Here is a 23,694-nt window from a genome sequence, read left to right as displayed (position 1 = left end):
GGTGGACAAAAAGCGATCCGTTTTGACGGGGAGGGAGATCAACACAGGTTGAAGCCCGAGCCATAGGAAGAAAAGCGAGCGGCGCCAGAAGCCACGTGAGCCCACCGCCATGGAGGACACACACGCGCCCGTGGCGGCGCTGGATCTGCTGGAGAACGAGGCTGCAGCGGTGGCGCCCTTCGACGCCGCGGCCATCCCCGACAGCGTGCAGTGGGACGCCTGCGCCACGCACAAGGACTGCGACTCGTGTCTGAACGCCAGCGTCGCGTGCCACTTCTGCAAGAGCGACTTCCAGTGCCACGCCATCGGGTCTCCGTACGGCTGCGCCGTGGGCGTCTCGGTCTGCCACCACCTCGAAGGTCAGCGAGCGACGAGCAATGACGTGCAAAGCCCAATGATACAGTGGATATGATTGACAATTGGTGCTGGTGGTTGTTGCAGATTGCGAGCGGCAGGATCCGCAGTACGTGGGCTATGGACCGCCGCCGTCCGTAGTGATCGCGGTGCTGTGTCTTATGGTGACGTTGACCTGCTGCTTCTGCGGCATCTCGGCGATCTGCTCGGTGTTTTGTCGGGCCAAGAAGCCGCCGTCGAGGCGTGCGGAGCTTGCAGCGGTGCTGGATAAGGACAAGCGGAAGAAGAAGAAGAAGAAGAAAACGACGCTGAGGTGAGTTTTCTGCTTTGAACTTGATCAATTATGTGTAATTTATGCTGATATTTGTTCTGCTATGGTGCAGAGATGATGAGGAGCGTACCGAGGCGCAGAGGCAGCCTCTGCTGCTGGAGGAGATCCGTGAGGGAGAAGTCCGGCTGTTCGAGAACGAGGTGGACCAGGCGTCGCTCGAACGGCTACGCACTCGCTACGAGCACGAAGAGCGGCAGTTCAACTGGCAGGCGTTCGCTGCGCGGGTGACGTGGCTGACGGCGCTCATTTCCATGACAGTGCTCGCTCTCATGTTCTACCCGCGCATGCCGGACTACAACGTGTGCAACCGCGAGTTTGAGTGGGAGTCCATTCTGCACAGCATCATGGGGTTGGAGCCGAAGGTTGAGTACCAGGTGCTTGTGAGCGTCATCAACGAGAACCGCTTCGGCTTCGTGCTGGAGTCGGGGCGGGCCGACATTTACCACAACTCGACGCTCGTGGGCAAGTGGGAGCTGGACAAGCCATGGGAGGCGAAGGCGGGCTCGATCAGCGATGTCATCGCGGGCATCAACATCCAGCCAGGATACTCGGAAGGGATTGCGTTGTGGAGGGACTTTAGCAGGAACGAACTCATTTTCCGGATCAATGCGACGATCATGGGCTCCATCACATGGGGAAGACACAAGGTAAGTCACTTGCGTATGATGTTTGTATGTAGCGGATGATGGTTGCTCACTTACAGATATGGTTCGTATTGTGCAACAGATCTATCGCATCTCGTCATCAACCCCGGACGTCGAGTTCCTTGTTGGGGCTGAGTACGATCGTGGTCTCTGCAAATGCACTGAGTACCTGACGCCAACATAAGTCGACGGAGAGTGCTGTTTGAGCACTTCATTGCGTATGATACTTGCTTCTTCAGTAGAAAACTTGCTTAAGGTCGCTCCATTTGCATATCGAACAACAGAAGATGATTTATAAATGCACCGCGAGGTATCAATACTACGCGGTAAACTGCCCAGACATGTATTCCTTCCTTCCTTGTGCGCTACAGTAACACCCGAGTTTTAGGTGTTGCTGGATCTCGGCCTCCATGACGTCTACCTCGGCAACCAAAGTCGGACATTATTCAGCATACTCACGGCGTGGCGGTTGCAGCAACGAACGAAGTTGATCAGCTGAGCGAAGATCTTACCGAGCACAGATCCTCGCCTCCACCGCCAACGACGAATATACCCAATAGGAACGACTGGGATCGTCGTCATCGCGACAAATGCTGAACAAATTATGCCTCGTTCGTTCATCAAAATCCCCCTGTCTAAAAAGGTGGATCATGCGCTTCAAATCGTCGATGTCGCGAGGAATATCAGCTTTCAGTTGCTGCACCAAACACTCATACGTTTTGGATGGTGAAAACCAAATTCTTGGTTTGCCCCCAACGAGAGCGTACTTCCGCAGCCACTCGTTTTTGACTTGAACGTTTAAATGAAGTGCGTCGGCGAGCCCCTGACACTCGGTTCTAGACCATGGATTCATGTACACCTCCAAGCACCCTTCTTTCATGAAATGGTTGTAATTCTTACGGCGTGGACTTGCAAACACGTACGCGGGGTCAAATATAATGGACCTGAATGCTCCGCATCATTATCAAACAACCCCACGTATTTTTTATCAGGCAGGGGTGCTTCAGATATCACGTACTTTGTTCCATTCCAACTGAAGTAATAGGGCGCCAGGTCTCCAAGCGGGCGGTAGGCAACATTCTTCTTCTCCATCATCGACACAAGCAGCACGAACACTCCAAATACCGACTTTCCGATACCGGGACTGCCAATCACAAGAATTCTGTAGATGTCATTTTCCTTTGCTTCCAGTCGTTGCTTGATCGTCTTATGGAGATCCCAATACTCCTTTCGGACATACAGGCCGGTTTTGAATCTACCCAGGGGTGACTCTGGGATATTCAACAAGTTACCCACTGCTAGGTCAGTCTCAGGATTCAAGCGCGCCGCCATCTCGGTAATTGGAACCAATTCTTCCAACGAATCAATGGAATCCACCGTCACTTCGGTCCTCTCCCTTTTGCCTGAGATTTCCGCTGCCACTGTCGCGGTCGTAGCCTCACTCGTCGAGGTTTCAGGAACCACCACCAGCACGTGGACTTTGCAATTGCCCGTCTGAAAGTCACCTCCAAAGTACTTGTCGTCCTTGAGTGGCAAAAAGGAATTCATCACCTCAAATCCTTGCGGGTGCTGGCGGTCATTGAGTGGCACTTGTATCGCGTCAGCCCAGTCCAGCCATCCGTCGCCATTCTTCGCCAGGACGAGTCTCAGGTCGTCCGCTTCCGCGCCACCCAACTGTACTGCCTTCGCGTTAATGATCACCTTCACCAAATCCAGCACGTTGCCAGTCTCAGACACTTCCACCGAGAAACAATTTCCACGGAAAACACCATTCACGATCACGCAGTAAAGCTTCATCATTGTCGGAGGCTGCAGATTCTTAAGTGAGAGAACAATGGGGGACATCTAGGCTGATTGATGTCTGACACTATACATGAATTCCCTTTTACGGGTTAAAAGCTTCCGCTAGGCTGGTAGCTAACCATGTCGGCACCACGCGCAGTGAACACCTTTTTCAGCATATCGTCAGCACAAGCCATTCGAGCTCGCTCCGGCGTCACGGGGCTGCGCAGCTCAAAGTAGCCATGGAGACCAGCGTCCGCCCTTGCCGAGTAAATCGCCTCCTTGACAGCAAAGAATGCGCTCGAGCCCAAGAACAGCGGTGGCTCTCCAACAGCCTTGCTCGAATGCACGGCGAACTTGTTCTTCTGGTTTGACTCGAGCCACACGTGGAAGTCCAGCGGCACGTCGTTCGCACTCGGGATTTTGTAGGCTCCCGGTCCTCGAGTAAACAGGTTGCCGCGCTTCACCCACGGGTGTCCGTCGTCGCCCCACACCAGCTCCTCTAGGGCGAATAGGCCGAACCCCTGCATGAACGCGCCTTCGATCTGGCCGATATCGATCGCAGGGTTGATGCTCGCACCGAGATCCATGAGGATGTCCACGCTCAGCATGTGGAAGTCGCCGGTGAGGACATCCAGCTCCACGACCGTACACGCCACGCCCGTCGTAAAGTAATTGAACGCCGTCCCAATCTCGATATTTTCCGCTACAGACTTGGAGAAGTCGTAGCCACATCGCTCGTTTGGAACAATGTAGAACCCTTGAGCCGACATGTTGACGCGCTCCATGTAGGCAGCATTCGTGACATCACTAAACGAAGCATCTGGGCCCAATCGATCACGGATAGGTGCCAGACGTGCCAGGATCTGCTCACACGCGTCCAGCGTCGCCATTCCATACAGATCCGTGCTCATCGAGGCGGCTGACGGCTGCGAGTTGGGCACCTTGTTCGTTGACGTCTCCTCGATGTGAATCTGGTCATGCGGGATGCCAAACGCACGTGCAGCCACTTGAATCACCTTCGTGTGAAGACCTTGGCCCATTTCAACACCTCCATGCGATACCAGCACGCTTCCGTCCGCGTACACATGGACCAAAGCACCTCCTTGGTTCATGAACTTGGACGTGAAGCTGATTCCGAACTTCGTGGGCAGGATCGCGACGCCTCGCTTCTTCCACCGGTTGTTATTGTTGAATGCCTCGGCCTCGGCCTTCTTAGCCTCGAAGCCACTGCGATCAATTGTGCGCTGCCAGAGCGTCTTCAGGTTGAAGTCCTCCAGTGGCTGGCCAAAGTGCGTAGTTTGGCCTTCGACGTACATATTGCGTGAGCGAACCTCTTCAGAGCTGAGCTTCAGCGTGCGCGCGATGTGGTCGATGTACGTTTCAGCCACGAAAAGCCCTTGGGGTCCTCCAAAGCCACGGAAGGCAGTGTTGGTTGCCAGGTTGGTGCGGCACACGGTGCCGTTGCAGCGAAGGTTCGGGATTTTGTACGCGTTTTCACAGTGGAAGAGCGCACGATCCATCACTGCCAGCGACAGATCCATCGAGTAGCCCGCGTTGTTGTAGAGATCGACGTCTAGTGCCAGAATGGTGCCATCTCGCTTGATACCGACCTTGTATTTGGCGTAAAATGGATGACGACCGCCAGTGGTTAGCATGTCGACGTGGCGCTCCAGCAAGCACTTCACGGGCCGCTTCATGACGTGGGCCGCGACAGCAGCAGCGCATGTAACGAACACGGTTCGAGTCTCCTTGCCACCAAATCCTCCACCAATACGCTTTGTCGTGCTTGTGATCCGGTTCGAGTTAATCCCCAGCACCCTTGCAGCTAACACCTGAGCCTTCGTCGCAGCCTGAGTGGAGGAGATAATCTTCATACCACCTTCTTGTGGAGTACAGAGCGACACATTGGTCTCGAAGTAAAACTGCTCTTGACCGCCCATGTGCACCTCGCCCTCAAGCACAATGTCCGATTCAGTCAGACCTTTCTCGACATTACCACTGTCAATGGTATGCACTGGCAGGATGAATGACTCCTCACGAATGGCTTCTTCAATCGTGGTCACCGAAGGCAATTCCTCGTACACGACCTTGACCTTGTCGACAGCCGCCATAGCCAACTCGTGCGTGTCTGCTACAATGATACCAACAGGTTGACCCACACACAACACCTCCTTCGAAGCAAAGCACTCTTCGTCCTTCAGCACAGGACCGATCTTGTTAGAGCCAAGCTTCTCCGTCTCGAAGACGGAGGCGTCAAAGAAGCGGTGAACACCTTCCATAGCCAGCGCTTCAGTCGCGTCGATGCTCTTGATTAAACCGTGCGCACAAGTAGACAGAATCAACGCGCCATGGAGAGTTCCTGGTGTGTTCGGGATGTCGTCTGTGTATAGTGCCTCACCGCTCACTTGCAAGTACGCAGACTTGTGCATCAGCGGATCTCCCACGGGTCCGCGCTTGGTGGTGTTATCGCCTACTGGCCGGTGCTTCGAGTCTTGAAGACCACCAGTCTCCATGCCAAAGCTTTGGATTCCATGCGAAGCAGGACGCACATGATGCAAGAACGACTTGCCTGCAGACTGTTCCTTGACGTCAACAGCTGGGGCTTCCGGCAGCAACGATGCGGTCCCCACGTTTGCTTGTAAGTCCAGCTGAAGTCGCTCCGATGACGCGATGAAGAACTTGTACAGGAACGACGAGCAAAGACTCTCTCGGTACTTCGCCATACCACCGGGAACACCATCGGGGAGTTTGAAGTCGCTCGAGTGTAGAACATCGCAAGCCTCATCAAACGTGGATGGGTCGAACGCCTTGCCAATAAGAAAGTGTTCTGTTTCCGACGCGGGCTTCGTGATAGGCGCCATGCCTCCATACACGGCAGACGCGTCCTGGATTGTCCAAGCTCCGGTGTCTCGTGAACACTCGAGCTTCACACGAATTCCGGCGGTCACGATGCTGATGTCATCCTCGCGCCGACGCGCCTGCTTGAATGGGAGCATGTACTCCCATTTCTTCGTGTAGGGCACATACACCCCAGTGATGACCTCGTCCTGCTCCATCCCCACCTTGCGGTACGATAGGAAGAAGTCCCGCACTCGCACGTACCGCGCACCCCTCGTAGATTGCAGCTCGATGTACGCATTCATGGCAGCGAGTAGGGGGTTCATGTCTGAGATCGGACTCGCTGTGACGAGGTTGCCGGCGATACACGCGACGTTGCGGATGTGCGTGCTGGCGAACCACTTGAGCATCTTGACAATGGACTCGAACGCGTGCGTTTGATACGACGGCAGAGTCTTGATGAGCTCCGAGAGCTGCTGCTTCACGTCGGTAAGCGAGACAGCGGCACCAAACTTGACCCCTTCAAACGGCTCAGCTCCAGCGAACACTGTCTGGTTGATGTGATCATCGGGTGTAACATCTCTCGTAGCCACCAGCTCCGGAATGCGACTCACGTTGATCAAGTGCACGTACTTGAAGCCCTTGAACTTGGTCTCGATGCCCATTTCCGTGTTGCCCACCGAGATCTTGGCGTCCGGGTGTTGACTCTTGAGTTGAAGCAGGTGCGTCATCGTCACGGGCGCGAACCACTGCACGTGTTTACCGTCGATCTGCAGCACTTGAGGCGTCATCGCCTGCTCCACGAGCTCCTTGGGGAACGTCGACACGGCCAGAGCTTCGGCCTTCTTCGAGTCACTGACGACTGGGTCGTCTGCATCTTTCCCCCGTAGCTTCCTCTGCTTGGCGAGCTCGCGGATCTTGCGCGACGAGCAGCTCGTGACCTCCTTGGGGCCGTCTCCGTGTAGATCTTCAATATCAACTTGTGCAGCGCCGTTCTTGGCGTTGGGGCAGCCCGGACACGTGCCCTTGCAGTGGGCCTTGCCCGCATCATCGCCGAAGCTCTTGGCAGCGTCCAGGATCGGGCGGTACCCCGTACAGCGGCACAAGTTGCCGTCCATGCCGTGCTCAATGTCCTCCATCGTGAGCTCCGCGCCCGTCTCACGCTGCTTGACCATGGAGTAGAGCGCCATGACGAAGCCCGGCGTGCAGTAGCCGCACTGCGACGCGTGCGACTCGGCCAGCGCCTTCTGCACCTCGTGCAGGCCCGTGGCCTCCCCCGTCGCGCCCACGCCCTCCACCGTCGTGACGGCGCAGGTGTCCATGGCGCACAGCGGGGCCAGACACGAGTTCACCGACATGTGGCGCACGCGGCCCGTGGCCACGTCGAACTTGGAGACCATGACGGTGCAGGCGCCGCAGCCGCCCTCGCCGCAGCCGAGCTTGGTGCCCGTGAGCCTTAGGTCCTGGCGCAGGAACTGCAGCAGCGTCTGCTCGGGCCGCACGTCCTTCTCGGCGAGCTGCAGGCGCTGGCCGTTGACGTACAGCAGCAGGTCGCGGCGCACGCCGTCAGCGCCGGCGACGGGCGAGGACGGGGACGGGGACGCGAAGTGCGGCGGCATCTGGGAGGGGTGTGTGGTGTGTCTTGCTGGCTGCTACTTGAAGAATGGCGCGAACGGACGCGCTGCTTGAATGCGAGCTCCGGTGGTCTGGTCATCTGATAAAAGGGCCGCCGGCTATGTACGAGCTGCTGCTGGACCGCTTCAACATGCCAATCGCGCTGCGTCGACGCGAGCTGACAGAGCCTCCGTCGGCGGCAAGGGAGTTAGCATGGCGGTGCTTGCGTGATTGAATGCATTCACGCGGTGGGGGCACTAGGATGCTGGTGCGTAGCGCACCAGGCTGGTGACCCTCAGTACTGCACTTGCCATTTTGAAATCCGTGGAAGCGACCAGAAACCGTTTAGGCTAAAGTTTAGCTTTACCCAAGGTGCACAATCGCAATACAAGGCAAGCTTGCGGCATCACACCAGGGCTATCGCTTCGTTTGGCCCCACTCGCTGCGAGCCGCTAGAGAGACCTTGCCGCTCTGGCGAACGACTGTAGCCATCTGCAGCGTAGAAGGGCTCGGATAGGCAAGTTGAAGTTGTTTGTTTAACAGCGCGATTCCGTTGTGAGACTCAACGTTAAGCTCCAACGTTTGGCAATAGTTTGCCGCGCTGCAGATACCAGGAGGGGCGGCGTTGTTGTTGGTACATATCACTATCACCCCAATACTTTCACTAGAACCCTGGACAATGTTTTGCCACTCCCCTTTACGTTGTACCCGCTTGGACCGATCGCAACTAAAGAAACGGGCGAGCTGCCTCGAGGTTAGCGTTGAAGTTGGCGTCGAACCTTGGTCTCTCCAAAGTCTGTCGAACTTAGGGCATCGCGAGCCTCTTCCGTCAACTGTTCCCATATGATGAGGTCCTGGAACTCGCCATCCCCCACATTACTCTGGCTCAGTGAGCTCAAGTCTTCTCCATCATCAGCTTTGGACAGGAGCATGGGGGTGCTGTCGTTGAAATATCCTGTGAAAGGTGGAGAAGACTGCATCCATCCGGAACGGCTGCGGCCGCAAACTTGCGGGGCGTCCTTCAAAATGCCATAACGTCCTCCTTTGATCCCGATCGAAGTCGACACGGCGAGTATCTTCGGCTTCTCCACCGCCGGGTTATCAAGCCACACGACGGCGTTCTTCCAGATGTGTCGGAACCCCTTGTCGGAGAAGGTTCCGCGATAATAAACGTCCTTGGGGAAATACCACGCGTACATGATGGCCCACATGTCCTGGTACCATCCAGCTCGACCGTAGACTTGCGAGCCGAGAACCGACCCTTGCAGGCCGAATCGCGCTCCCCCGTTCCTTTGAGACCTCCGCTCGTATCGCCCGCAGCATTGACAGCAGGGTTCAGATGGCATGTCCATAGGACCAGGACGTTTGGCTTGAACTTCACGGCAGCGTTTTTGGATACGGTGACCGGTTCGGGCTGTACAAACGGCTGCACCTTGTCGTGATCGATGATAGCGCCTGCCACAAAGCTGAGCTGTCCGGCGGCAAAAGCGGCGAAAAGTAACGAGCGCAGCTTCATGGTCCGATTTACACGAAATTGAAACTAAGGCTCGGAGGATCCGATGGTCGCTCTCGGCTGTGGAATCGCGATGCGTATCTAAGTCGATTAGTTCACCGGGAACACTCAAACACTAAGTAACCTCCGTACGAATCGCGGTCTCCTATCCTTGCTTCCGAGTTGATTTTGAATGCAACACTGCGTGAAATAGGCACCAGACTGGTGAGGGCCACCCGAGCGTTGCTAGCCGCAACTTTATTTTCCAGATCACCAGTTCACCGTTCATGGCGACAACTAACAGTAAGCTTATTGTCGAAGAACCGAGCTCGTGAAGGCGAACAGCTCCAGCGACCCAAACTGTTTTTTTTGAGCATCAAATCCCAATAAATGGGTTTTTCATGAAAAAATTCCCCATACGATTTTCGTGAGTGTTGGTCCCTCCTCCCTTTACAAGAGAACACATGTTTCTTCTACAGAGTTCCGCGATACAAAACCGACGAAAAGGAGCAGGAACGAATATGTCGAGGAGTGAGCAGGAAGACGACTGGATCGATGAGGTGCAGCACCGCGAGGGCTTCGTGCTGGACGAGGTGAGTCTCCCTTCTCCACCGTGTCCTCTAACCCGTCCACTTGATCGCTCGCCGCTTATCCCCGTGGCGGCCGCGAACTGACGCGCTCAAGTGGCGCACTTTTGCCAGGTCAAATAACACCTGCATAACCGTTGCGGCATACTAACCTCAAGTGGAATGGCTCTGCATCTATCAGCAGAGCATGAGCGCGCTGGAGATCCCGGACCGAGAAGTCACCTACCGCCGCGCCAACGTGGAGACCCAGTTCATGACGTCGCGCTTCGACTCGCAGGTTCGGCTCGACCCAATTCCCGGCAAAAATTGGGTTAAATCTCCGTCTAATGGGTCCCTTTTGTCTGTCTACAGACGGAGGACGTGTTCGCGCCGCCACCGCCGGGCAAAGTGGTGTTTACCACCAGTCCTGCCACGCTGCAGGACCTGGAGGACGGCTCCACGGTGCTGGGCCTCGGGCCGATGCAGGACAAGCCCAAGGACTTCGTCTTTGACAGTGCCGAGTCCGTTCATGACCCGAACAAGGACAGTGCGACCAATTCGCAGATCTTCGTGCCCACTGGAGAGGTGCCTGATGCCCGGGAAGTGGGCTATCGCCAAGTGAACCCCATGTTCGAGTCGTGCGAGCCGCCCGAGGTGATATTTCGGACGCTGCATAAGGCCATGAGCGCACAAGACGTCGAGTTCTCGTGCAGTGCCGACTGGACGGTATGTTGATGTTGGCAACTAAAGCAGCTGACTCGCAACCTTTGGAAGAGTTGTTGTGGGCTGATCTTCTCGGAGTGCTGACATTTTGTGCGGGGTTTTATATCGTAGATGGACGCTTACGCGCTGGTCGCAGCGGAAGAAGTGTTCTTCCATGTGGAGCTGCACCGCTTGGCCATGAAGTCGACGATTCGTGTCGACTTCAATTTGCGTTCGGTGCGTATTGCATTTATTAGTCCCCACCGGCGTTATCTGCATCTGGTGAGAGGATTTTGATGCTACGTTCATGCTGGTCCTTGCAGGGCGACGAGTTCAAATTCCTCGGATTGACGGACTCCATTCGCAAGGAGTGCAGAGTAATCGACAAGGACATGATCGGGCTTCCTGAACTCAGGTTGGAACATCTTGCTATAGCTGCTACTTCTTGGCTTATTTGTACGGATGCTCCGGAAACAGCGAGCTACTCACGGGAAACGGTTCTTAACGCAAGTGAATGTGTTGCTTTGTGCTCTGTCGTTGGACCCCGTCTGGTTGGCAGCTTTGACATCATGGCGGATTGGTCGAGCCCAGGTGAACTCTTCCCAGGGTCTTTCTTGGTGGACTCGCAAGAACTTTCGATGCTGCTGCTTGAAATCAACTCGGAGTGTCCACCGTTCACGCGGTACGAGGTGGCTAAACGGCTGAAAGAGCTTTGTCAGTACGACTCGAACCGTCGTGCCCTTGCTGACCTGCTCAAGGAGCAATTCGTCACCGGATTGCAGTCGATGCTCAAGGATGACAACGAGGATATCGTGCGCTTTGCCATCTACACCATCCTGAACTTCGCTGATGATGTTTCAGCGCTCAACGAGTACGTACGCCGTGCGATTCGACATTTAGACCAACTTTGGTCCCATTGGGATGGATTCGAAATTCAACGGTACTTACGTTACGACCCCTGCATCCTCCCTTCACAGCTTGGAATTGCCTCGGTTGCCTGAGACGCTTCGCGACATCTTGACGCTCTCGCAGAAAGAGTCGACGAAAAAGCTCGCTGGCGATCTCTACAAGACCATTAACGCCGTATGTTAGGTTAGTATGAGAGGAGGGAGGTGGAGTGCCCCTGACGATGGATTTCAGGCGGGAGATTGCAAAAACGGCGAGAGCAAGACACAGAGACAGAGGCTGGAGATGCACGGGTGGAGGCTCTTCGGCCTCTTGACGAATGCCTACCATCGTGGCTTGAGAGGAGCGATGGTAGAACGAGGTCGTCTTTAGTTTCAGCCTACGTTCGCGAGCTTCGGAGCTCGATGGCTATTGTAAAATGTTTAATGCCACATGAAGCTGCAAAAATCCTCGACATTGCTGAAGGGGGATGCCAGACTGAAGCCACTGCACCAGCCGTGGGATCCGGATGCTGTGCGACCCCGTGTGCCGTCCAGACAATGGCGAGCCTACATAGATGAGTTAGGGAACGCCTTGACGAAGCCTTTGCCAACGCTGTGCAAGACGTCGGGTGCCGTCATCGAGCGTTGGTGCTCGTCAAAAGCAAGGGATGAACTGGACGCCAACAGTTAGCCTCTTGCATCGAGCGATTGCGAGGTGGCATAGTAACTGACCTGGCTCGCGTCACGAGAGAGCCTCCGTAGGCTGCAAGAAGCAGCGGGTTGCCCGAGAAGTCCACGCTCGAGCTAAGTCGCAAGACAACATGACCCAGGTGAGATGAATCATGTGCGAAGCAATACAAGTCAAGCGACAGCAGCTCACAGATCAAGGTGCTTCGTCCACGCCGCGAACGTTCCTATGGCCCCCGACAGCACCTTCACACATGAACCCAGCGAGTGAGCGACCCAAATCCAATCTTCTGAGTCACAAGTCTAGTGCTTACATCTCCTTGCCCTCCACATCGGCGCGGGCATCCAAATTCATCGTTTGTTATGGCTAGACTCAAGCAAAAGCAAGTTAGTATGTGCCGCAACGGAGTAACAAGTTTTCGTGTTTGCCTTACTGATCTTGCCGTCGGAAAATGTATCCACACTGCCCTTCTGAATGACGACTGGAAAACCCAAACTGCGCATAAGGTACACAGGGGTAAGCATTAGCGAGGGCTTCATCCACAAATCCCTCCTGCAATTGCAGCTTCTTACGCCTCACTGAGCTGAGCCGGCGGGATCTTGGCAGCTTGCGCGACGTCAACGTTCGGCAGCAGTTGCGTGGTGGCACACAACCGCGCATACTCCATCTACAATGCCAAGCCAACCAATCCGTAAGCAACATCGAAATACGCCACCACTCCACACTTTACCAGAACGTACCGCATTCGGCGTGAGGATGACGTTCTTGTAGCCCTTGATGGTCTCTGGTTCCAGACTCACAAGGAACAGCGCGTCGCCGTCCAGAACCAGCGGCAGGTTAGACTCCTTGGCCTTTGCAATGATCTGCCGCGTGATCTCCTGCACACTGGCGTCTCGGCCCAGCCCAGGCCCAATCACCAGCGTGTCCAGTCTCGGCAGCACCTGCACGATCCTCTCGACAGCTTCCGCCAGGACAGCAGCGCGCTTCGACTCATCGAACCCCGCGAGCGACGCGTCCGAGCGCAGCAGCGGGTGCACAATGAGCTCGGAACTGTAACTCTTGATGGGGACGGCGGCCTCCTCCACGCAGAAGAGGTGGCACAGGTCCGCCCCCGTCTTGAGACTCGACACGCCGGCGTAGTACGGAGCCCCCGTGTACTCGAACGAGCCGCCCACCACGCCCACGCGCCCTGCAATAAACAGCACATTTAGCACCGCCATAACAAGACCCATATAGAGACGGTAAGCTACGCGCCTTGCTGGCCCTTGTGCCAGTGCGCCGCGAGCGGCGGGATCAAGCGCGACACCAGCGAGCGCGCCGACGACATGGCTTCAACTGACAAGCTAAAATCAGTGACAGAGTCATTAAAACGGGGAAATTCACGTCGGCATCCCCGTCAGTTCTAACGTGAGAATAAACCGACCAATCAGCGCGAGGACGACACATCTCACTTCAACGCCAACGTAGTGCAGCCGTGTGCGGTTGCCGTGGGGTTGCAACCCGCAACGACACTTCCGAATCGACGCGCTAGCCGACACAAGGATCTCTTAGTCTTCTTCCCCCAATCCTCCTCCCTCCAGGATGCTGTCCCCGGCGCTGCTCAAGAGCTCGACGCGGCTCAGCGGGCTGCGGCTCGTGGCGGCGCGCTCGGCGCTGCCGGCCGTGCAGGTGCTGCACCAGACGCAGACGCGCACGTTCGTGGCCGAGCAGGTGTACAAGCTGGCCAAGCGCGTGATGCCGCGCATGTCGGACACTGAGAAGGCGGCGCTGGACAGCGGCACCGTGGGCTTCGACCGCGACATCTTCTCGGGCGCGCCCAAGCTCGCCACGCTGGACAAGTACTCGGCGCAGCTCAACGCCGAGGAGCAGGCCTTCATGGACAACGAGGTGCAGCAGCTGTGCGAGATGATCGACGACTACGGCGTCACGCGTGACCAGGACCTGCCCCTCAAGGTCTGGCAGTTCATCAAGGACAAGGGCTTCCTCGGCATGATCATCCCCAAGGAGTACGGCGGCAAGCAGTTCAGCGCGCACGGCCACTCGGTCGTGATCACCAAGATCGCCACTCGCAGCGGCACCGCTGCAGTCACAGTGTGTGTGCCCAACTCACTGGGCCCTGCTGAGCTGCTGCTGCGCTACGGCACGGAGGAGCAGAAGAACTACTTCCTCCCTGGCCTGGCCTACGGCAAGCACCTGCCCTGCTTTGGCCTCACGGGACCGTCGTCGGGGTCGGACGCAGCTAACATGCGTGACACCGGCATTGTCTGCGAGCAGGACGGCGTGCTGGGCATCCGCGCGACCTTCAGCAAGCGCTACATCACGCTGGCACCCGTGGCCACGTGTGTCGGCTTGGCTGTGGACGTGAAGGACCCGCACGGTCTGCTGAAGGGCACGGGCCACCCGGGAATCACCGTGGCGCTGCTTGAACGCAACCACCCTGGTCTTCAGATGGGCAAGCGTCACGACACCATCTCGATCCCGTTCATGAACGGCCCTGTGACGGGTGAGGACGTGTTCATCCCCATGTCGAAGGTCATTGGTGGTCAGACTCGTGTCGGCTACGGCTGGAACATGCTCATGGACTGCCTGGCCGAAGGCCGCTCCATCAGTCTGCCTGCTGCTGCTGTTGCTGGTGCGAAGCTGTCTGTGAACGCTGTCGGTGCCTACGCACGCGTCCGCAAGCAGTTCAAGGTGCCCATTGCCAGTCTGGAAGGCATCCAGGAGCAGCTTGCTATCATTGCCAGCAACGCCTTCATCATGACGAGCGGCCAGCACATGGTGAACGCAATGATCAACCAGCACGAGCAGCCCGCCGTCATCAGTGGTGTCTGCAAACAGCAGATCACCGACCGTGGTCGTGACGCTGTCATTCGTGGCATGGATGTCCTGGGTGGCGCTGGTATCTGCAAGGGCCCCAACAACTTCCTCGCGAACATGTACACTACACTGCCTGTGATCATCACTGTCGAGGGTGCGAATGTCTTGACGCGTTCGCTCATTATCTTCGGCCAAGGTCTCACCCGTGCGCACCCTCACCTGTACGAGCTGATCAAGACCATTCAGCACGGCGACGACCTGGAAGGTTTCAAGAAGGAGCTGATCAAACTGGTGCAGCACGGTGTGACGAACACGGCTGGTTCACTGAAGACGGCGGTCACGCGCTCGCGCATCAAGAAGCAAAGCGCCCTGCTTGAGCACTACGAGTCTCAGATGGACAAGTTGTCGAAGAACTTTGCCATGTGCGCGGATCTCTCGCTGGTGCTTGGCGGCAAGTTGAAGTTTGCTGAAATGATCTCGGGCCGGTTTGCGGACGTGTTCTCGAGCCTCTACCTTGGCTACTCGGCGATGTGGTTCTACAAGAACAACCGCCACGTTGAGGGCATCGACGCGATGTTTGACTACGCCATGACGCAGCTCTGCTACGAAGCGCAGCAGGGCATCGTGGGCATCAGCAAGAACTTCCCTGTGCCTGGTGTCGGTCCGATCATGCGCGGACTGTCGTTCCCGTTCGGCCTGCCGTACGAAGCCCCTACGGACAAGCAGCGGCGTCAGATTTCAGACCTGACCTCCACCGACTCGGGAATTCGTAACTTGCTGAGCGACAACGTGTTCGTGTCCGAGAACCCGAACGACCGTGTGGCCCTGCTGAACGCCACACTGCCCAAGGCTGTCAAGGCTGACAAGACGCTTTCCGCACTACGCAAGCAGAAGCGCAGTGCCACCATTGACGAGCAGAAGTTCATTGACGAAGTCGAGGCTGCGCGCGAAATCATCATCCAAGTGGACAACTTCGACGCACTGGGCGCGGAAATCGGCAAGCCCAAGGACTACGTGCGTCCGGGCATGGTCGGCAACATCTTCGAGAAGAAGAACTAAAATGCAGCCGAGTGAAATGAACTAAGCTTAGCGAAGGCGGCAACACCGTGAGATAAGGAAGAAACCCTCACGTCGGCAGTAGGAACACACAGAAAACCACACATTTACCATAATGCAGCACAAATTTACTTGAACCTTTAGCAGACAAACCAGCAAATTACGTGCCCTGGAAGTGGCGAGTAGGTTTTCCTCTGTCTTCCATCTGCACTACTGTAGACGTCGCCATCTCTTCAGATTGATTTCTTCTGGACAGGTAGTTCGCTTTGGTGGCAGCGCTTGATCCTTCCGGAGGCACGTCAAGCCACCAGCATACATGAGTCCAAGCAAAAAGAATGCCCACAATCATCATCTTTGTGAATTATCGAGTCCGCTAGATGATCTGAAACGGGAAGATACTTCAGTTCTCTCCGACCAATTTCTGCAATATACACATAAACAACAGCGTTAACAGGCATCCAGCAGATATTCTGTGCTACTGCTCAACGCACCTCGGTGTTTTGTCGGGCGCACCGCACGAAGGCGTCGGCCACTTCCTTGCACTTCAAGACGTCGGTCTTCTTGTCTCTATAGCACTGCAAACACGCCTCGCGCTCGGTCGAGCACTGCACGTCCCGCAGCGGCGCGCAGTACTTCTTCTTGTTGATCTCGGCCACGAGCTGCTCCACGCGCTGGTTCTCGCGCTCCTCCTGCTCCTTGGCGAGCTGCGCCTGCTGCGCCAGGCTCGGCGCCCCGGCGGCGGCCTGCTGCTGCTGCTTCTGCTTGAGATCCACCTCCATCTTCTTCCGGTAGTCGTCAGCGCCCTGCACACGAAGCACCGTATCCATCGTAAGGACCACAAGTTCGAGCTCAAGGCCTCTCTAGATGAACGCACCTTGTTGTAGGCCATCTGCAGCTGCTTCTTCAAGGCTGCCTGCTGCCTGCACAATAGTAATAGTACCGTGTAAATAGTTAGGTTATCAATGATACCATAGTATGCTATGGTGCCACAGCGCCCGTACTGCGCGTTGATGCCGCCCGCCGCCTGCTGGGCCTTGGCCGAGGCCTCGTGCGTGCCGTTGATCTGGTCGATGAGCGCGGGCGTGAGGCGGATGGAGGCGCGCGTCTCCCCGTCGTGCTCGTCCTCCGGGCGCAGCTCGGACGCCGCCTCGTTCGCCACCACGCGCGACTGCTTAGCGCCCATGTTGTATCTCGCTCTCCCGATCCCGATGCTTCACGTCGGGTTTGTTTGCGGCGCGTTTGCGGCCGCACAGCATTTTCGGCCAATGCGCAGGCGCGAAGAGGATTTTTATTTTGGCCAATGTATGCGCGGTACAATACCGGTACGAGCGGTATGTATCCACCATTTTGGAAGATGGCTACATGACGTACTTAAGTATGCGACGGTGTTAAATCCCGATTGCCGGCGAGCTTCTGCAGGTCAAGAGTAAGCCACGTTGAGCTCTTTAGGGCCCATGGACATCCATGGCAACTCCATGGTTTAGGTGTTTATCGCCGAGCAACCCTTTCGATCACCCGAAACGGGTCCGTTACGAACTTCAGCTTGAGTGCATTGTGCAACAACGCCTTGACAAGCAAAGTGGATGCAGCGTTCTCCTTGCTCGCGTGAGCGCCTGATGTCACTTGACGCCACTGCCACGCGAGACTTGTTGAAGTCGCGGCGATAAAGGTGTGCCCTTCGAGACCGGCGGCACGGGATCGAGGTCGCTGTGCCAGTGGCGCGGTGCCACCTCACGCCCCTCGCAAGCACGGGCGGCCCGAGCAAGCAACGGCAATACAGATGGGGCCCGTCGCCGGCACTGGCGGTAAGTCAAGTCGAGCCCTTGCACGTGCAATGCGCACGTCAAAGGAACGCGGCTGCGAGGGCATTTAAGCTTGCGTGAGTCATCCAGCGAGCCATCAACATCGCAGCCTCGCATCGAGCAGCAGCAAGCCGTGAACTACAGCAACCTCGCACTCGCCGCGCTCGGGCGAAACAGCCCATGGCCCGGCGTCATGGATCCATTTCGTGCTCTTGTCCGCCTCGACTATCCGCCGCGGCTCGGCGCTGGGGCGAATGGCGTTACAGCAACCATATGACGACAACACGACAGAAATTAAAGTAACCACAAGGCCTAAAGCAACCCTAAAACCAGCTGGCACCCGGTAATTTATTTTAAATGACGCGTAAATGACAGGGACACGTCGCCCTCGTCATGGTCTTGCTACATATATCTCTAAATTTAGACACGTCGTGGTGGCGTCTAACTGATGTTCTCCAAAGTTAGCGTTACCACAAGAATCATAAATAGAACCTGTTGCGTACCTGTACAGCGTTTTCATCATCAGGTTGAGTAACTCGTCGCGTTCAGACACCTTCAGCTTTTATGGGGCCCGCTGCATCACCTTCTTCCAGTACGAAATGGCATGGAATTGACAAAGTTAAACTTTCGCAGCAGGAAATAGTGTTTTCAGCACCCTCCACTCAACGAAATCTTTGTCGATCACGATGGAGGATATCATCCGCCAACTTGGGTTCTTCTCTTGGAAATACTCCAGGATTGTTGTCATCATCGGAGCTCGTTGGTTGAGGCATATGAAGTCTACAACTGGGAACCCTCTACCAGTAGCGGTTGTGACGACCAGACTCCCTGAAATATCCAACACACAACAGTAGAAAATCACTTTGTTAATAAGGTTGCTATATCATCGATATGGTTGCTATAACTACGCAAGGTTGCCGTAACAATAGTAAAGTTGCTATACCGAACGACTCATACGCACCCAAGTGATAGCCCAAATTGCTCGTGCCGTGAGTGAAATCCATCGTAAGAGTGTCGCCCCAGCGCTCGAACATCAGCTTCTGCACCTTTGTTTGCATCACGATACCGCATGTCACGTCCATTTGGTCTTGAATAACAAGGACGTCACTACCGTCTAACTGGCGGATAGCTTGCAGCATGTCTTTCAAACGGGCCTCCGCTGCGTCGGGCCCCATAATACTGCGGATCAGATTACGGGTCTGTTGAGGTGTTTTTTTGCAGCCTAGCAAACACACAAAGCGCGAACAGTAACGTAAGTATCACTTCAGCATATCATATATAAAACTACGCACCGATTCTCTCATTCAGGAAGTTCGTGATGTGCTTGGAAGAAACACTAGCATCCGTTAAAGTCTTAACATCTTCGAGATCTTGCTCGTCCAACGGAAGTGTCTTTGTTGTCAGGTACAACGATGCTTGCGTTCGGGTGGTCGGGTGCGTGTGGGTAAAGTTCTGATTATCAACAGCGACATGTGAGAAATACTAACAAAGCAAACAAATACACGAAAAGGCAGATACCTCGTTTCTTATGACAATTCGAAATTTGCCATTTTCCATCCGCTGAACGGTTGGTGTCATGCGTGCAGGACACCTGCAATAGTTGCCTTTTCTATTGCGATGTCCCTTGGAGCGCGACGCTTGCGAAACACCGTGTGTACAGCGGAGGACCTTGTGACTCCAATTAAAACGTGAAGGGATTTGGTCCCGATGATTGCTGCATATGAAAGGGGGTTTCGTTAATAACTTAAATTTCTCATCAAACAGAGGTCACACATACCTGTTGTACTGATTTCGTGTCTCCGAGCTTCGTACTCGAAACTTGAGGTGGTGCTTCTGCTTGTATATTTTCAAGTGTGCGTTGAACTTGCTCCAACTCTTGATAATCGCTGGGGTAAAGGGCGGAACGGGGTTGATAATTTCTTCGCGCTCCTCGTTGATCTCCCGCAACTCGTCAAGGTGCTTGCTTGATCGCTTCCGCGGTATGTACTGCTTGTTCCGCTTGGATAAACGTGGGGCCGAATCAGCGTCGACAGACTCGTGAAGCTGCAGCTCCGCCTTACGCTTATTCGCGAAAGATTGGGCTTCATCCCCAGGAGAAAGCTTGCATATGGCCAGAGCGGTATCTATCGATTCCAAAGTGAATGTCAATATTAATGATAGCGCAACCTTTTTGCTTAAAGCAACTTTAACGAGAATACCTGGTGTTTTCTTGCGTGCTGTGGCTTTCTTTCTCGGCTCGGGGCTCTGTTTGCGTGTCCTGCGTTTTAAACAAACTAAAAAAATACACAATACATTATCAGTTCAACTCAATAAGTATCAACAATAATCCAAACGAGTCTTACCCGCTTCTGCTTCGTCTTCTGGGCTGGATTCTCCGTCGTCGTCTGCCTCCTGTTCATCGCTATTGCTCTCCTCGTCATCATCGACCTCTTCTTCGTCTTCCTCCTCTTGGTAGCAATCCTCCGCCTCTTCGTCGCCGTTGTCTTCCTCATCCTCCTCATCCAGAACAAAGTCTTCGTCTTCGTCGTCGTCTTTTTCAATCCCGAGAGCGGCGTACATGTAGTTTAGCTCCTCGTTTACGTTCCGCAGCTTTCGGCCGAAACAATACATACCGACAGAATTCAAACAAAATGTGAGGCACGTAGATACTCTCGTTGCCACCAACATGGAGCATACTGATTACCGTTTATAATGGCTCCCCCCGCAGGAGCCATCGGTCCCCCCTCGCCGTTTGGTGCTTGACTGATTCGCGAGAGGTGCGTGCCCCACGTGGCCTCCGTTCAGCAGCGCGATTCATAAAATGAGGTGGCGCACTTAATGGCATCGTACCTAATCAGAAGCGCACTTTAGCGTGATTTGCGTACCTAAGGGCTTAATGGTAATTTAGACATTTAAGTTACGCTCGTAATTTTTAAAATCCCTAAAAGCAACCATACATGTCTCAGAATGGCTAAAAGCAACCATACTTATGGTTGCTCTAATTTTCAGCGGCCAAAGACCGGTGGTTTACCTGCTATCCGTTATTTTTCACAAGTTGCGCAGGCCACCATAACCGCCGATTCCAGGTCGAAAGTATAACAAACAAGTGCCTGTCAAAAAGCATAAGCCGATCCTCAGCCCCACGATTTCTGCACCAAAAAGCTCCAGGTCCACACGTCAGCAGCCGGCCAAGGCAGCCAGCAGGAGCAGCGCCGACGTGTCAATGCGCTCAGTCTCCAAGATCCCCTCGACGAAGCAGAGCTCCTCCAGGACTATCGCACCATGTCGGACAAGCAGAAATCCGCTCTCATCGCCGCCTCCGTGGTCACGGGCGCCGCCGTCGGCTCGTTCCTGCTGCGGGCGGCCATGCGCCCCGTGCTGCGCGCGCGCGCCGCCACCTTCTTCAAGGGCATGCTGGCGGACGCCGACATCATCGTCGACCGCGACATCCGCGTGCACGACGAGGACATCTTCCTGGACTGGGTGAACCGCGGCATGCTGGCCATCGGCGAGTCGTACATGGCCAAGAAGTGGGAGGCCATCCTCCCGCTGGATGAGCTGCTCACGCGCCTGCTGTCGCTGCCCGCGGACAAGCGCCGCAAGATCTTCAAGGCCTGGAACGCCAAGTTCATCGCGCTGGGCGGCAAGATCTTCAACTACCAGTCGCCCTCGCGCGCCGGCATCGTGGGCGCGCACCACTACGACCTGGGCAACGACTTCTTCAAGCTCTGGCTCGACCCGTACATGCAGTACTCGTGCGCGTACTGGAAGGGCGTCGAGGACAAGCACGACCTGGACGCCGCGCAGCGCAACAAGCTGCACCTGATCGCCAAGAAGCTCAAGCTCGAGCCGGGCATGCGCGTGCTCGAGATCGGCTGCGGCTGGGGCGGCCTCGGCTGCTTCCTGGCCAAGGAGTACGGCGTGCACGTCACGGGCATCACCATCTCCAACGAGCAGCTCAAGGGCGCCCGCGAGTGGGCCAAGCGCGAGGGCGTGAGCGATCTCACGAGCTTCGAGTACTGCGACTACCGCAAGATGCACGGCCAGTTCGACCGCGTCGTGTCCATCGCCATGATCGAGGCCGTGGGCTTCAAGAACCTGGACGAGTACTACACCGTGATCAAGCGCTGCCTCAAGGACGGCGGCCTCGCGCTGGTGCACGGCATCGCCGCCAACCGCTCCATCGAGGTGCCGATCCAGCTCTGGATCCTCAAGTACATCTTCCCCAACGGCTTCCTGCCGTCCGTGGCGCAGATGGTCACCTTCTCGGAGCGCAAGCTCATCGTCGAGGACGTGCACAACCTCGGCCCGGACTACGACAAGACGCTCATGTGCTGGTACGAGCGCTTCCAGGAGCACCTCAAGAAGGGCGACATCGACCGCCCGGAGGTCTTCTGCCGCATGTGGGACTTCTACCTGCAGTACTGCGCCGCCGGCTTCCGCGCGCGCACCATCCAGCTCGTGCAGATCGTCTTCTCCAAGAAGCGCCCGGACCGCTACGACGCCGTGAGATAAGCGGAGGAAATATCAAGCAGGTAGGTAAGCGCCAGCAGCTCATCAAAGCTACAAATTAGCGAGACCACGGGGAAGCATGGCCTTGCCTGCGCATAGGACACAACGTAGACAAGAGGTTGACTGTAGCTACTTAGGCAAACTCTCAAGATAATAAACCACCAAGGTGACGAGTATCATGGCCGAAGGATACGTCAGGCTTGGAGCATCTGCTGTGGCTGCCAAATGAGGCGTCAGAATCAGCGGGGATAAGCCATTCATCATATCAACCTTCCCCTGCCACGTATCAGCACAATCACTTTGGAGCTCTCATGGCGGCAAAGCCCACGCGCAACCCGGCGGCGCCGAGCATCTACCGGCCCGGTCTGTTCAACGGCAAAGTGGTGGGTGAGCTGAGCGTTGCAAGGGGAGGGGAGGAGGTGGAGCAGTCTCTGATTGACGGCGAGTGCACTGTAGGCCATCGTCACTGGGGGTGGAACCGGAATCGGCAAAAGTATCGCGTACGAGCTGGCGTTCCTGGGCTGCACGGTCGTGATCGCGTCCCGGTAAGGCGTGGGAGCTCCCCTGCTGGATGACTGGGCGGTGTATTGAGGCGTGCGTTTGGTGCAGGAACTTGGAGCGTCTGCAGGAAGCTGCCGACAAGATTCAAGCAGACGTGAAGGCTGCGAACCCGACGTCCGAAGGCTCAGTGCATGCTATCGCGTGCAACATCCGCAGCGAGGAGCAGGTGTCGAACCTGGTCGACGAAACGTTGACCAAGTTCAAGCGCGTCGACTTCCTCGTGAACAATGGTGAGGGGCTGCAAACTCTTAGCAGCCTGAGTGAGACTGTTTAACTAACCTCCAGATTGTGTGTCATTCACTAGCTGGCGGCCAGTTCCGGTCGCTCCTCGAAGACGTCTCGTTGAAGGGGTGGCAGGCTGTTATGGACACCAATCTGTAAGATCGATGCGTTGTCAATCTGAGTGAGGCAGTCCGAAACACTAACCAAATCCTACCTTACTGTAGAAACGGCACCTTCCTGATGACGAAGAAGGTTTACCACGCCTACATGAAGGAGCACGGCGGCAGCATCGTCAACATCATCATCGTGCTGGATAAGGGCAGCCCATGCTTGGCGCACAGCGCTGCTGCTCGCGCTGGCATCGAAAGTCTGTCCAAGTCGCTGTCGGTGGAGTGGGCGTCCTCGGGTATCACCCTCAACTGCGTTGCTCCGGTACGAGAAGAAGTTCATGGCCACCTACATGTTGGTGATGAATTTGTAACGCGTTTGCTTCTGTGTTGTGCAGGGCATCATCCTTTCCAGCGGAGTTGAGAACTACCCCAGCGGCGCGGAGATGTTCGAGTATGCGGCGGAGAAGGCGACGGCGGCGAAGCGAATGGGGAGCGTTGAGGAAGTCTCGGCCAGTGTGCTTTACTACTTGTCTCCAGCTGGCGCCTACGTGACGGGCGACACAATGCACGTGGACGGCGGCTGGCATCTCATGGGACCTCTTCTCGACGTTCCACAGCACGAAAACAACCACCCCTACGGTACCAGCAAGTTGTAGATTACTGCACGACCGCCCCCAAGAGGTTGTCCAGCTACTCTCTCAACCTTCTTCAGTAAATGAAATGCGTTGGTGTTG

General features: G+C 55.8%; 14 protein-coding genes across 14 annotated transcripts; 5 read left to right on the top strand and 9 right to left on the bottom strand.

Annotated features, from left to right (window-relative positions):
- Nucleotides 1-181: 181 nt before the first annotated feature.
- PHYSODRAFT_445984 (hypothetical protein) lies at nt 182-1,335 on the top strand (the record flags this gene model as incomplete). The annotated part of the gene is made up of 3 exons (XM_009519281.1): nt 182-328; nt 450-667; nt 738-1,335. Coding segments are annotated over 3 exons (963 nt in total), but the record flags the coding sequence as incomplete, so codon positions are not given.
- A 502-nt stretch (nt 1,336-1,837) lies between these two features.
- PHYSODRAFT_295143 (hypothetical protein) lies at nt 1,838-2,421 on the bottom strand (the record flags this gene model as incomplete). Its single annotated transcript, XM_009519280.1, has 2 exons — nt 1,838-2,273; nt 2,348-2,421. The coding sequence occupies 2 exons, from the start codon at nt 2,419-2,421 to the stop codon at nt 1,838-1,840; spliced, it is 510 nt and encodes a 169-aa protein (XP_009517575.1).
- Nucleotides 2,422-2,790: 369 nt separating this feature from the next.
- On the bottom strand, nt 2,791-3,129 carry PHYSODRAFT_398376 (hypothetical protein; the record flags this gene model as incomplete). Its single annotated transcript, XM_009519279.1, has 1 exon — nt 2,791-3,129. A coding segment is annotated over one exon (339 nt), but the record flags the coding sequence as incomplete, so codon positions are not given.
- Nucleotides 3,130-3,221: 92 nt separating this feature from the next.
- Nucleotides 3,222-7,571, bottom strand: PHYSODRAFT_295142 (hypothetical protein; the record flags this gene model as incomplete). The annotated part of the gene is made up of 1 exon (XM_009519278.1): nt 3,222-7,571. The coding sequence occupies one exon, from the start codon at nt 7,569-7,571 to the stop codon at nt 3,222-3,224; it is 4,350 nt and encodes a 1,449-aa protein (XP_009517573.1).
- A 750-nt stretch (nt 7,572-8,321) lies between these two features.
- Nucleotides 8,322-9,082, bottom strand: PHYSODRAFT_263794 (necrosis inducing-like protein NPP1 type; the record flags this gene model as incomplete). The annotated part of the gene is made up of 3 exons (XM_009519277.1): nt 8,322-8,521; nt 8,603-8,794; nt 8,827-9,082. 3 exons carry the CDS (start codon nt 9,080-9,082, stop codon nt 8,322-8,324), a joined length of 648 nt encoding a protein of 215 aa, XP_009517572.1.
- Nucleotides 9,083-9,579: 497 nt separating this feature from the next.
- Nucleotides 9,580-11,418, top strand: PHYSODRAFT_469159 (hypothetical protein; the record flags this gene model as incomplete). Its single annotated transcript, XM_009519276.1, has 7 exons — nt 9,580-9,651; nt 9,827-9,922; nt 9,997-10,350; nt 10,459-10,563; nt 10,650-10,741; nt 10,886-11,197; nt 11,304-11,418. 7 exons carry the CDS (start codon nt 9,580-9,582, stop codon nt 11,416-11,418), a joined length of 1,146 nt encoding a protein of 381 aa, XP_009517571.1.
- Nucleotides 11,419-11,602: 184 nt separating this feature from the next.
- PHYSODRAFT_353744 (hypothetical protein) lies at nt 11,603-13,231 on the bottom strand (the record flags this gene model as incomplete). The annotated part of the gene is made up of 8 exons (XM_009519275.1): nt 11,603-11,886; nt 11,946-12,017; nt 12,094-12,146; nt 12,215-12,267; nt 12,335-12,396; nt 12,474-12,568; nt 12,642-13,090; nt 13,156-13,231. The coding sequence occupies 8 exons, from the start codon at nt 13,226-13,228 to the stop codon at nt 11,781-11,783; spliced, it is 963 nt and encodes a 320-aa protein (XP_009517570.1). The 3' UTR covers nt 11,603-11,780.
- A 251-nt stretch (nt 13,232-13,482) lies between these two features.
- On the top strand, nt 13,483-15,913 carry PHYSODRAFT_553352 (hypothetical protein; the record flags this gene model as incomplete). The annotated part of the gene is made up of 1 exon (XM_009519274.1): nt 13,483-15,913. One exon carries the CDS (start codon nt 13,483-13,485, stop codon nt 15,775-15,777), a length of 2,295 nt encoding a protein of 764 aa, XP_009517569.1. The 3' UTR covers nt 15,778-15,913.
- A 219-nt stretch (nt 15,914-16,132) lies between these two features.
- PHYSODRAFT_284600 (hypothetical protein) lies at nt 16,133-16,989 on the bottom strand. Its single transcript, XM_009519273.1, has 4 exons — nt 16,776-16,989; nt 16,649-16,694; nt 16,266-16,577; nt 16,133-16,195 (listed from the first exon to the last, which is right to left on the bottom strand). The coding sequence occupies exons 1-4, from the start codon at nt 16,955-16,957 to the stop codon at nt 16,175-16,177; spliced, it is 561 nt and encodes a 186-aa protein (XP_009517568.1). The 5' UTR covers nt 16,958-16,989; the 3' UTR covers nt 16,133-16,174.
- A 1,206-nt stretch (nt 16,990-18,195) lies between these two features.
- On the bottom strand, nt 18,196-18,715 carry PHYSODRAFT_474148 (hypothetical protein; the record flags this gene model as incomplete). The annotated part of the gene is made up of 2 exons (XM_009519272.1): nt 18,196-18,454; nt 18,525-18,715. 2 exons carry the CDS (start codon nt 18,713-18,715, stop codon nt 18,196-18,198), a joined length of 450 nt encoding a protein of 149 aa, XP_009517567.1.
- Nucleotides 18,716-18,860: 145 nt separating this feature from the next.
- Nucleotides 18,861-19,031, bottom strand: PHYSODRAFT_473773 (hypothetical protein; the record flags this gene model as incomplete). The annotated part of the gene is made up of 1 exon (XM_009519271.1): nt 18,861-19,031. A coding segment is annotated over one exon (171 nt), but the record flags the coding sequence as incomplete, so codon positions are not given.
- Nucleotides 19,032-19,343: 312 nt separating this feature from the next.
- On the bottom strand, nt 19,344-19,565 carry PHYSODRAFT_470214 (hypothetical protein; the record flags this gene model as incomplete). The annotated part of the gene is made up of 1 exon (XM_009519270.1): nt 19,344-19,565. A coding segment is annotated over one exon (222 nt), but the record flags the coding sequence as incomplete, so codon positions are not given.
- Nucleotides 19,566-20,837: 1,272 nt separating this feature from the next.
- PHYSODRAFT_323696 (hypothetical protein) lies at nt 20,838-22,070 on the top strand (the record flags this gene model as incomplete). The annotated part of the gene is made up of 1 exon (XM_009519269.1): nt 20,838-22,070. One exon carries the CDS (start codon nt 20,838-20,840, stop codon nt 22,068-22,070), a length of 1,233 nt encoding a protein of 410 aa, XP_009517564.1.
- Nucleotides 22,071-22,378: 308 nt separating this feature from the next.
- PHYSODRAFT_264095 (hypothetical protein) lies at nt 22,379-23,616 on the top strand (the record flags this gene model as incomplete). The annotated part of the gene is made up of 6 exons (XM_009519268.1): nt 22,379-22,450; nt 22,524-22,612; nt 22,677-22,858; nt 22,933-23,005; nt 23,075-23,282; nt 23,356-23,616. 6 exons carry the CDS (start codon nt 22,379-22,381, stop codon nt 23,614-23,616), a joined length of 885 nt encoding a protein of 294 aa, XP_009517563.1.
- Between the last annotated feature and the right edge of the window lie 78 nt (nt 23,617-23,694).

This window comes from Phytophthora sojae (assembly GCF_000149755.1).
Source record: "Phytophthora sojae unplaced genomic scaffold PHYSOscaffold_1, whole genome shotgun sequence".
NCBI lineage: Eukaryota > Oomycota > Peronosporomycetes > Peronosporales > Peronosporaceae > Phytophthora > Phytophthora sojae.
Note: the sequence above shows the minus strand (reverse complement) of the source record. Positions and strands in the feature narration are given on the sequence as shown.

Excerpts from the sequence above, each read along its gene's own strand:
- PHYSODRAFT_284600 (XM_009519273.1), bottom strand. The coding sequence starts at position 16,957 with ATGGGCGCTAAGCAGTCGCGCGTGGTGGCGAACGAGGCGGCGTCCGAG. Across the intron at positions 16,695-16,775 it reads GCGGGCGGCATCAACGCGCA|GCAGCAGGCAGCCTTGAAGA; the intron begins GTACGGGCGCTG and ends ACTATTGTGCAG. Across the intron at positions 16,196-16,265 it reads GCGCCCGACAAAACACCGAG|AAATTGGTCGGAGAGAACTG; the intron begins GTGCGTTGAGCA and ends TGTATATTGCAG.